Genomic DNA, 12,688 nt, shown 5'->3' with positions numbered 1-12,688 from the left:
ACTATCCCCTCTCCTGTTTGCGCTGGCTATTGAGCCGCTTGCGGCTACCATTCGATCGCAGGACGCCATAGATGGGTTTCACTTTGGCCCCCTTCAGGAAAAGATTCTGCTATATGCGGACGACATGCTCCTGATGCTTGGGGACTCGGGGGCTTCCTTGCAAGCTACCATGGCCACCATAACGGAGTTTGGTCGATTTTCTGGCCTCACTATCAATTGGTCCAAGTCGGCCTTACTGCCGCTGGCTAAACCGGTGGATCCTCTCCTGGGTACGCTCTGTCCAGTCCCCATGGTAACTAACTTTAAATATTTGGGGGTGGTGATTTCTGCGGATCCGCTCCAATATTGTAGCTTGAATGTGCACCCGCTCCTTGCTCGGTTTCGCGATACGATTAAGGTCTGGGACAAGCTTTGGTTATCGGTTGCGGGACGGGTGAACCTGATTAAGATGGTTCTGATGCCGCAGCTCCTGTATTTCTTGCACAACTCCCCAGTAGTTATTACACTGAAAATATTCAGGGTGGTTAACACGTTATTTAGGACTCTTATATGGTGGGGCGGGCGGCCCGGATCCGGATTGAGCAACTACAGAAGCCTAGGGATTTGGGAGGCCTTTCTCTCCCTAATCCCTGGATTTATTATTTAGCCTCTCAGCTGCGGCACCTGGTTGGGGCGATGGCTGGGGCGGGGGGCGGTCCGGCTCTGACACTGATGGGGTATTTTACGGGTGCCACTGGCATTCCTGAGGGGTTGGAGGCTCAACTTTTTGCCAAATCCAATAAACTCTACCGTACCTATAGACTTCTTCAGAAGATCTGGGATAAGGCCAAACAGCTACAACTGGTTACTGGATATACTTCTTATAGTCCCATTTGGCATAATCGTTCTTACCCTGAGCTGGACAAGCTGGATCAGGCTGGTAGGTGGCTGACGTATGGGGTGTCCCATCTTAAACACATCCTGCTCAATGGGGAGCTACTTCCCTTCGAGCAATTGCAACTCCGATTTTCCTTGTCACATAATATGAAGTACTATTACCTGCAGCTTCGGCATGCGTGCCGGGCTCAACCTTCCTTGTCCCACTCCAGCTTGTCCTCCACACCGATATTTTTCCTTATGGAGCAATATACCTCTACTAAGGGATTTATATCAGCTTGTTATGCAGCCTTATCCGTGCACGGCGTGTGACCAATGGAGCGGAGATGTGGGGGAGGTACCCGCTGAGCAATGGGAGGAGGCCTTAGAGTCAGTCAGAATATGTTCACTCAATGTTTCCCATCAGGTATCCCAATTATATATCTTACTACGAGTACATCATACCCCGGCGAAATTACATGCTATGGGTCTCCGCCCGGACAATATGTGCAATAGATGTGAGAGGGATGTGGGGGACCTTATACACTTACTATGGAGATGCCCGAAATTACACCGGTATTGGACCTCAGTGACCTCCACTATAAACAGAGTTCTGGGCTTGGCGATTCCTTTGGATCCCAAGCACTGCCTCTTGGGTATACTGGATCACATTATAGATGACCGCTACTTACGGGAGGCAGCGGCGCAAGCTCTGTTTCAAGCCCGACTACTTATTCTGAGACGCTGGATTGATAAGGAACCTCCTACATATAGACTCTGGCTGGAGCAACTGGGCACCACTCTTCGCATGGAGAAATACATTTACTTACATAGGGGGGGCCCGGCTAAATTCCGGAAAGTCTGGGGAGTTTGGTTGAGCTCTCCGGGGATGGCTCCCACAGATCTGATCCTAGACCAACTGTTACTTTAATCGCTGGGGGTGGGGTAGACCATTGGAGGTTAGATTGGGGGGAATTATTTTGATCTGGGTTATGGGACTGTTGCCTTGCGTTATGTTTTTGGTTCAGGCTGTTCTTTGATTCATGCTGTATACTGGCTATGTTGCTGAGATCTGTCTTCGATTTTGTGCCTTTATTTGTAGATGTGCTTTTGATCCAATCTGCTTGTTGCAATACTTGTTTCTATGTGCGATTTCTCAATAAACGTTTTTTTCTTGATTTAAAAAAAAAAAAAAAAAAAGAGTATCTAGTCTGCCCAAACCAAGGGTGAGGGCTTCTAAAGGGAGGGGGGATTGGGGTGTAGATGAGATGAGGTGCTAACATCCGCTTCAAGAGCCAATAGTACAGTACAAGTGTCCATTTGGGAGAATTCTCTCAAATCTGCCAATCCCAGCCAACAGGCCCAGGTTTTCCAGAATTTATTGGGGGTCTCTCTGGCTTGATGTACAAGATCCTCTGTTTCTACAACATTCCTAATGCATTTAAACCAATCGACCATAGTTGGTGAGAAATGTGTATGCCACAATACCAGTATACACATTTTCACAGGGTTGATTAAGTGGAGTGTCAACGACCTGTTATACATGGCGTGAGGCAAGGACATGTGGTGCAAAAGAAATTGAGCCAGGGTGTAGTCTGGTGTGTAAGTCATAATCCTAGAGATGAGGCGGTGGACCTCTTTCCAGAAGGGCTGAATAGCCAGGCATGACCACCAAATGTGTAAAATTGAGCCTGGCTCTTTACTGCAATGTCAGCAGAGGTGGGGGCAGAACTTATGGAATATTTATGGGGTTCAATACCATTTGGATTTTATTTTAAAGTGTTACTAAACCCACAAAAGTAAAATCAGTCTGTATATGCAGTAAAGCATGCTTGTTATACTCCTAAAAATGGGTGTACTAGCGCACTGCTATGTTGTGCATGTTGTGCTATTGAGTGCTATAAGACTACAAAACATACAAAGCGGATCGCTCACACCAATACGTGTATCTCTCTAAACGTGTATCAATGTGCTAAATTATATTCAAAAGTGGTGCCGCACTCTAAAATGCTAATGTGCTAGTATCTCTTTAAATCTGTGACCCTGTGGCGTAACATGTAGGGGAGGGGCCAATCTTTCATCACGCTGAGGTGTGCAGTGTGAGAATACCATGGTAATACTGTCTGATTGTCTTATACACGCACTGTGAGGGCTGAATGCTTTTTACAGTTTGGTGCACTCTAAGCACCAGGGAAATGTGAGTGTTTTTATATTTGGGGTTTAATAATCTAGTTGTTTTAAAAGATAAAGCAACCTGTGCGAACATGATTGGCACACATATATACTAGGCTGTGACGGACCAGGAAGTTAATGTGGATGGGATGTATTGCGTAGTCATTTGAACAGGATTGCAGTATAAGTCCAAACTTCCCATTGTCATCTGTAATAGGGGAAGTAACATAATATATTGTGCCAGGGTTAGTACGCTATCATATAAACCTCATATATTATACATACAGCAAAAAAATCGAATAACATAAAAATATATGTGTGAAAAAATTAAAAACATAAAAAAAATATACATATAAATTTAAATCCAAACTTTGTATTATAATTGAGCCCATTCCTTGCACAAAAAAGGGGATACTAACAAAACAAACCCACACTAAGGGAGAAGTTTTCCTACTCAAAAACCTTTGTGTAAACACAGGGGATGTGTCGAGACATGTTTGACCAGTGTACACAGATGTGGGGAAGCCTACATAAATAATGTATATATTACAGGTCATAGTGTGGTAATGCCAGGGCCTGAAAAATATATACCGGTATTCATAAAGAAAAATGTGAAAATCGAGGGAGAGAAGCAGCAGCAGCAGCACTGCACTGACTACGACCTGGATTTTGGCACAGAATGCTTACATTTGGCCCTGGAGTACAGTAATGTCAGAGCAAAGTTAGTGGAAGGACCCCCTGATCTGTGGAAGGTGACCTACAAGCGAGATTTATACGCAGCTGAGTCAATTATTAAAGAGTGCCTGGGTAAACAGCTCTGTATTATAACTCATATTAAAGAGGATGCAGTTCAGATTGGATTTCTCCTTCATGAAACTCTAAAATCACAGATAAAGAACATAAAAGCAATTTCATCATCAATGTGCAAAACAGGCCAAGACCTACAGAATATTCTACAAGGACAGTGCTACAATTTTGTTTGTATCAATGTTAAAGAATCAGATTTTGAGGAAACTCAGAAACTGACTGGATTACTTCAGACTCCCAGAGTTTGTCCCTCTTACCCATCCGTTGTTGTGTCAGTCCATCTGGATTTTCCAGAGCAGAGCGGAACTCAGAACCTAAGTGGGATACGAGACTTGGCAAATGAAGCACAGAAAGCAGACGTCTTGGTTTATGGTCTTTTGATACGCTTCTCTAAGGTGCAGAAGTTCCCCAAGGAATAGACCAAATCTGTTGTAACATCTCTTCAGCAGGGGCACTTTGTGGCTTCCGTAGACCTCAAGAATCCAGGACTTGTCTTTTCCCCAGCCTTTGACTGGACAATGAAAGGAGACTGATCCATGAGGAGCAGAAAATAACTGTCAAAATACCTGCGTAACAAGACCTTTTGGAGCGATCCTATATTTAGGCATTCCTTTCTCCTGGAACCATCCATATCGAAGCCTGGTTGCCTAAGCCATATATGATCCTATCAAGTGTTTGTGATACATACCTGTGGTGAGTAGGGGACCTGGAGGGACGGGCCACTCACTTGAGCACTGCTTGATCGGACGGTTTCTGCACCTGTGCACCTTATTTTATTACACCAAGATTTAAGGACTATTTTAGGAATATTTATTGTGACTTATTGTGATTTATTGCTGGTTTATATCTATATATTTATATATTTTTATTGTGATTTATTGCTGGTTCACATCTATATATTTATATATTTTTATATATTATTTATATTGTTCACCTTGCACTTTTAGAACCTATATTATACTCGCCAGCAAATTTCTTATGTGATGCTAGCGTTGTTTTAACTTCATTTTACACATATATTCATAAAGCCCTTCTTATTATTATCTTATTATCCTCTCGGAAATGTCTAGACAGGCTATGTTTCATAAAGCCCTTTTTTTTTATTGTTGATGTGTTCTCTGATTCTCACATAGAGAAGTCTATTGTCCTGCACACATATTGAAGCCGGCATGGACATTCTATCACATATGTGACATGTGTGCTTGTACAGGTTATAACTTCTCTTATCTTGTGTTGTTTACCTGTTGCCGTAGCTGTAAAACTTTCTATTTTCTTCGGTTGTTTTTTACTTACTCTGCATTTGACATCTGAAAAAGCCTTTGAAGTTAGGGAACAGGCTGACCGATGTAGGGGGGGTCCAGTACATTGATTACCAATTTGTTCCTAAGTGTGGGGGCCCTTCTGTAGATACATTTTGGACATTGTGGGAGTACTTTCTTTAGTATTGTGTCTGATTTAGGAATAAGTCAGTATTTGCTCACTGTGTTTTCCACTTGTTTGTATTGCCTATTGAAACCTGTAAGGAAGGCCCATTCAATGTTGTTCGTAGTTCTCTTCTCCTTGTTTTTGAAGAGTGTCTATCCACGTTTTAACTTTTGTTTTCAAGGTTTCTAATTCCTTTCTTTTGTATACTTTTTCTACAAACCTTTGTATTAGAATTTCTGTTTTCTCCTCATAATCTTTATTGTTGATGCAGTTGCTCCGGATCCTGAAAATTTGCCCTTTGGGCACATTCCCTGTCCATTTGGGGTGGTGGCAACTCTTGGTAGGTATGTATCCGTTTCTGTCTGTTTGAAAAAAGTCCTTGTGCCTAATTTCCTGTTGTCCTTGTAAATATGCAGATCCAAATAATCAATACTCCCCTGATTCCAACTCCCTGAAAATGAGATTTCATACCAGTTTTTGTTGATTTCTTCAAAAAGTTCTTTCAGTGAGTTCTATGTGCCCTCCCATATCATTACAATATCATCAATGTAACACCTTTAGAATGTAAGGCTAGGTCTTTTTACACTATAAATTAGTTCTTTCTCCAATTTTCTCATAAATAAGTTTGCTACACTTGGGGCATATCTTGCCCCCATAGCTAAGCCTTTTGTTTGAACATTATGGTCCCCATTATGCCAAAAGTAATTGCTATCCATAGCCATTTTCAAACCTTTTAGTATGAAATCTATTTGTTCCTGTCTCATATTTGCAAACTTATGCAGTGCCCATTCTGCACTTCTCAGGCCGTCCTTCTGGATGATGTTGGTGTACAATGGGTTTACATCTATGGTAGCTAATATGTCTCCATCCTTCATATTGATGTTGTTTAGTTCTGATATAAGTTGTTTACTAACTTTCAAATATGATTTCCCTTCTGGTACCAAAGGTTGCAAGTACTGGTCCAAATATCCCCCCAAATAATAAATCAATTCCACTTATGATGGGTCTTCCTGGGGGTTTTTCTTGCTTTTTATGTACCCTTGGGACATAATAACTGACTGGTGTCTTGGCTGCTTCAGGCATAAACTATTTTGCCTATTTTTTACTCAGGATTCCTATTTCTTTCCCTTTAATAATATATGCTTTCAATTTTTATTTATTTTTTCTTTGGATTGTTTTTTAGTGCCTTCTTTACTCAATAAATTCATAATTTCCTCATCATAATCTATTTTTTTTTTTTTTTTAGGATAACCAGTCCTCCTTTTATCTGCTGGGCGGATAACCACCTTTTTCTTATTTTCTATGTCCTTAATAATTTTCCAGACTTTCTGCTGTTTTGATATTTTAACTTTTAGTTATTTAACATCCCCTTCACCGTTTTTTTTTTTTTTTTTTTCGTGTGTCGCTATTGTTTCTCTTTATTATTTCTCTCTTGATTTATGTTTCCCTTCTTTTCCTTTCTGATAGGCCACTATCCATCATATGTATAGGGTGTCATACCTATATTCATTATTATAGTAGATAATATAATATTCAAATAATATCCTTTGAATATTTGATGTATGTATCAATTAAAGTGATGAGTTTATATTATTCAATGTTATGTGTTACCCATTTTTCCCATGTTATCTGGCAAATGTGGAAATTTAAGTCCCAGCATGTATATAAATGTTTTTTTTGAGGTGAATATATGTAATGTTGTAGATGTATCCTATATTGATTGTTATTTATGCGGCCGTGTCTTGTAATATGTAGATATAGTACATTAACCTTTGCCTTTAAATCAGTCCATAATTTCTCCTTTTCATACACCCCACAGTTGAGCCTGCCCCTGGAAATCATGGTGCATGTGGATGGGGGCCCATGCAGCAATATGGGTCCCTGTACGGACGCCCAAAGCGTCAAAGGTTTCCATGATGATATACTTGGGCGCCGGGGAATGTGCCCAAAGGGCAAATTTTCAGGATCCAGATAAACTGCAGCAAAGATAAATATTATGAGGAGAAAACAGAAATTCTAAAATGAAGGTTCTAAAATGAAGGTTTGTAGAAAAAGGATACAAAAGAAAGGAATTAGAAACCCTGAAAACAACAGTTAAAAACATGGATAGAGAGACACTCTTCAAAAATAAGGAGAAGGAAACTACAAACAACATCGAATGGGCCTTCCCTACAGGTTTCAATAGGCAATACAAACAAGTCAAAAACATATTGTGTTAATTTATATCCTGGGTGGATGTTTCCAAACCAATTAAAACATTGCACCACACCCTTGACCAATATATTCCAAGAGCAGCATGTAGCTTAGTAGTGGGCTTTTAAGGTGCAAATCAACACAAAAAGTTGTAAAAAGATTTTTTAATTAATATGAATTCTTTAAAAGAAGAAAAACATACATATAAAATAGGACATTCACAAAACGTATACTGGGAAATTTCTCCATATATATATCTACATGTTTCACTGTATTTAAACAGATTTCTCAGGAGAATATGGAAATGCTCTCCTATGTGGAGAAACACATATTAATAATGATAATCATAAGAACCATCATTTTCTACAATAGTTATATATCAAAAATTTTCATGGTGCTTACATGTGTGCAGTCCTCAAAGGAGACTCATCCCCCCGGCAAACAGATAAAGACAGCAGGTAATAAAGGCCACAATGTTACCTCAAAAGCCTGCTGTAAAAGGCTTCACTTATAAGCAAGAGACTTCTCTGGGAGACATTTCTTTTATGTATAATTGCTAAATAGCAGCATCTAGTGAGCTACAAGAGATCACTTAGTGCAGGTGGGTCTATCAATGGAGAAAAAAGACAATGAATATAGATAGATAGATAGATAGATAGATAGATAGATAGATAGATAGATAGATAGATAGATAGATAGATAGATAGATAGATAGATAGATAGATAGATAGATAGATAGATAGATAGATAGATAGATAGATAGATAGATAGCATGTATCTCTTCAATATATAGCTGTGCCTTGGTGTTGCTGAAAAATGCATAATTACCTTGTATCTATATACAGCAACAGAGAACTATATTTGTATAGGAAAACAGGATATATTAAGTTCCATCTACTGAAGTTGTTTAGATATACCAATACTCAATCCACTCTGCAAGAGGGAAAAAGGGACACAGAGGGAAAAACCCCATATGTAAGCATAGTTGCCACATAAATCCTAATAGAAACACCAATCAAAACCCATCTTTGTACTTGCCATGTCTCCCTAGATCTCCTCCACAGTGAGAGCCCAGCCTACCTGTGTGGCCATCCCTGCACTATTTGTAGTGTGTCTCTCACTCCCAGCGTCCTACCACTGACAGGGGGTGTGGACGCCACACGGACCTGCCGCATATGCGCAAGATGGCCGCGCATCGATGAAGCTGATCGCGCCATCTTGGAACTTCCCCCGGCTCTTTCCCTCCTCCTCGGCCAGAGAGCCCGCAGTGGCAGGAACCAAAAGGGAGCCCTGCATACCTCCCACATCTACCCGATGGGACACAGCCATTCAGGGAGAGCGGAGGTCACAGGGCCCACAGGCGTCCATATAGATCACCTGCTCAACCATAGCAATTAATCTGCATTAAATACTACACAAGAACCTCATATATTGCCATCTAGTGGACAGATATAATAATGCCTGGGATAAATAACCTCCCCCACGAACTGCCACATGGACTCACCATTTCAACTTTAACAATATGTATACATCTTGAAACATTTAAGTGAACGCCCTGAAAAGAGAACAATAAAGGAAACATAGTATATATGCTGGAAAACACACAAATAATTTGCACAAATATCTACAATCAATACATTACATGACACAACTGAAATATATGGGATTTGTTTGCAGGCATGACTGAATATAGCACACAAAGGTCTAGTCCTATAAAAAGGGCTTGTAACTCCTGGACTCATTTAGGCCTGTAAATTTGGTAGCCGATAATAGATAGATCCACTTTGACTCCTTTTGTAGTAACAATTTGTCAACATCTCCACCTCGTTTACTGCTGGCTATATGTTCCAATGCAAAAAATTTAATCTTAGAAGAGTTGTAATTATGATATAAGCCAACATGTCGACTGATGGAGGTTTCTAATTTTTTCTTATGTATCAAGGAAACATGATCCCTAATCCTATGGAAAAAGAGTCTCTTGGTTTTCCCTGCATAGAATCTTTTACGTTCACAGATCATTATGTATACTATACCAATAGTTTGACAATTAGCAACAAATTTAGGCCTATATATTTGCCCATTTGGCAATAGGATCCATCATAAGATGACAGAAGTTGCATTTTTTACATGGCTTGGTACCTACATCTTTTGGTTTAGTTGATTTGGACTGCGATTTGTAAAAACTCCTTACCAACTGATCTTTTAGCGAAGTGGATCTTTTGAACGTAATTTGAGGATATTTATTTACATATTTAGATATAGTACTATGAGCACACAGTAATGGCCAATATTTGTTGTCTTGGGTGGGAAGCAGAGTCCCAGGAGGAGGGTGACAGCTGTCTCTCCTTCTGTCAGTGTGAGGAAAGTGTCCTGGGCAGTCGGCCTAGAGGACGGAAAGTTGAGCTGAGCTGAGCTGCAGAGAGGGATCCGGTGTGCTGTGGCAGAGGTTTCCAGGAAAGCAGTGTCGTGAGTACTGTAAACTGCCCAGGGGTCTGCCTAGGAGAGGGGACCACTCCAGAAGGTCAGAGGGATCCAGGAGCCAGCTAACCAGTAGAGAAGGCTTAGAAAAGGGGGTCCCAGTGTCCAAGCCCTGAAGATAAGTGTGTGTGACAAGATGCCGGTGTGGGCACTGAAGCGTACACGTGTTCAGCAGTGCAGCAGTAATAAAGCAGAAAACGGTATTATTAGTAGCAATCAGCATGGATTCATGAAAAATCGTTCTTGCCAAACCAATCTATTAACCTTCTACGATGAAGTGAGCTGCCACCTAGATAAAGGTAAGCCTGTGGATGTGGTGTATCTGGACTTTGCAAAGGCCTTTGACACCGTTCCCCACAAACGCTTACTGTACAAACTAAGGAAGGTAGGTATGGACCATAAAGTGAGTACCTGGATAGAGAACTGGCTCCAGGGGAGAGTACAGAGGGTGGTGATTAATGGGGAGTACTCGGATTGGGTGGGTGTGGAAAGTGGGGTCCCCCAGGGTTCTGTCCTTGGACCAATCCTGTTTAATTTATTCATAAATGATCTAGAGGAGGGGATATCTAGTACAATCTCAGTATTTGCAGATGATACTAAACTAGGCATGCCAATATCTTCTATGCAGGATGTGGAAATCTTGCAAGCAGACCTGAACAAAATAACGGGGTGGGCAACTACATGGCAGATGAGATTTAATGTAGAAAAATGTAAAGTAATGCACTTGGGGGCCAGAAACCAGAAAGCAAGCTACTCACTAGGGGGGGAACCTCTGGGTGAGTCTAGGATGGAAAGGGACCTGGGGGTACTGGTAGACAACAGGCTTGGCAGTGGCATGCAATGCCAAGCCGCCGCAAGCAAAGCCAACAGAATACTGGGTTGTATAAAAAAGGGGATTCACTCCAGAAATAAAGAGATTATTCTTCCACTCTACAAGACTCTGGTCCGGCCACATCTGGAGTATGCTGTCCAGTTCTGGGCACCGGTCCTCAGGAAGGATGTGCTGGAACTGGAGAAAGTCCAGAGAAGGGCAACAAAAATAATTAGGGGAATGGAGGACATCAGCTATGAGGAAAGACTACAAGCACTGAACCTATTCTCTCTGGAGAAGAGACGATTGAGGGGGGATATGATATCAATGTACAAATACTGTACTGGCGACCCTAGCATAAGGAACAAACTATTCAGAGAAAGGAGATACAATAAGACACGTGGCCACTCACTAAAACTTGAGGAAAGGCGGTTTAACCTTAAAGTGCGTAAGGGGTTCTTCACTGTAAGAGCGGTAAGGATGTGGAATTCTCTTCCACAAGCAGTCGTATCAGCGGGGAGCATTGATAGTTTCAAAAAACTATTGGATGGACACCTTAAAGACCACAACATACAGGGGTATACAATGTACGGTTAAAAGCAAACACACACACACATCATAGGTTGAACTGGATGGACTTATGTCTTTTTTCAACCTCACTAACTATGTAACTATGTAACTAAAGTAGCTACCTCAGCAAGGAGTGCCAAAGGGAGCTTCAAAATGACTTTGAGTCACAAGGAGGTGATCAGAAGTCAGTTCAGTGTTAACAGGCAGCAAACCAGCATTAACCAGCATTGACCAGCATCAAGTCAGCGCCAACAAGCATTTTTCATTTGTCCCTAGCAAATTGTGCATAGTTGAGCCAAAGGAGTATCCCACTCATCCCTTCTCCCATCCAGGTTCTCAATAAATATAAAAACCCAAATATACTGGATTGGTCATTGTCTCAGTGCTCTCACATGGAGAACATGCTTAAATGTGCTGTTTTTAGTGGTAACCCAGGCGGACCCACATCCAGCAAAATGGCTGGGAATCCTGCTACATGTATAATATATGAGGTTTATATGATAATGTACTAACCCAGGCAAAATATAGATTTTGTTACTTCATCTAATATACAGATGACAATGGGAAGTGCAATCCCATTCGAATGACTTCACAATATATCCCATCCACATTAACTTCATGGTATATTTTTGTGCCACTCATGTGCGCACAGGTTGCTAGGTTACAGTAATACACATCTCCTAATGTTTATTACTGAACTAGTGATGTAAAACAGGGGTTTGGATAAACACACGCTTTATCCGGGTTGCTAGGATACGGCACATATACTTCCCGGTTTACCATAGAAATAATAACATTTAAAATGGCCACGGGTCACGTGCCTTGGGTCACTAGGTCACCTTACCAAATATAAGCAGGAGAGTATAGCAAGATGGCGCAGCTCCTGATGAGGTCAGTGTGACGAAACGTGCAAGGCGGAGCTACAGCGTCATTGCATCACTTCTGGTTTTCGGGTCAGTGGAGCGCATCACGTCCCGGACTTCCTGATTTTTGCTATGCTGAATGACTTTTAAACTAATATAAGTGCAATATTGTTTATTTTAATAAATATTGATCTACTGCTTGGGATTGAAAGTAACATTAAGGGGAAACATCCTAGGGCCAGTCCTGGATATCCACATACAGCCAGGTGGCACTGTGAATGCTGGCTACCCCCTTGAGGGGAGAGATTTCTGGTGAGTGAAGCGACAAGAGGGGGGCACGTGTGGAGATACCGGATACTGTGGTGTGGTGATACTGGGAAACTCCCTTTTGCTGCAAAATCACCAATTATCACTTTTTTATTAGCACTACTATAAGGACTTGCAGTATTGACACATGATGGTTGGAACTTTGGATTGTGTAAGGGGTTAGCTCGGTAGCGGGTGTGGGTGACCC

At 41.3% G+C, this 12,688-nt stretch overlaps 1 protein-coding gene across 1 annotated transcript; it reads left to right on the top strand.

The window, feature by feature from the left end:
- Positions 1–3,593: 3,593 nt before the first annotated feature.
- Positions 3,594–4,253, top strand: LOC309558672 (D-ribitol-5-phosphate cytidylyltransferase-like; the record flags this gene model as incomplete). Its single annotated transcript, XM_082261732.1, has 1 exon — positions 3,594–4,253. The coding sequence occupies one exon, from the start codon at positions 3,594–3,596 to the stop codon at positions 4,251–4,253; it is 660 nt and encodes a 219-aa protein (XP_082117858.1).
- Between the last annotated feature and the right edge of the window lie 8,435 nt (positions 4,254–12,688).

The sequence above is a fragment of the Pelophylax lessonae genome, assembly GCF_965119305.1.
Source record: "Pelophylax lessonae genome assembly, chromosome: 6".
Taxonomy (NCBI): Eukaryota; Metazoa; Chordata; class Amphibia; order Anura; family Ranidae; genus Pelophylax; species Pelophylax lessonae.
This window is presented reverse-complemented; position numbering and strand designations above follow the sequence as displayed.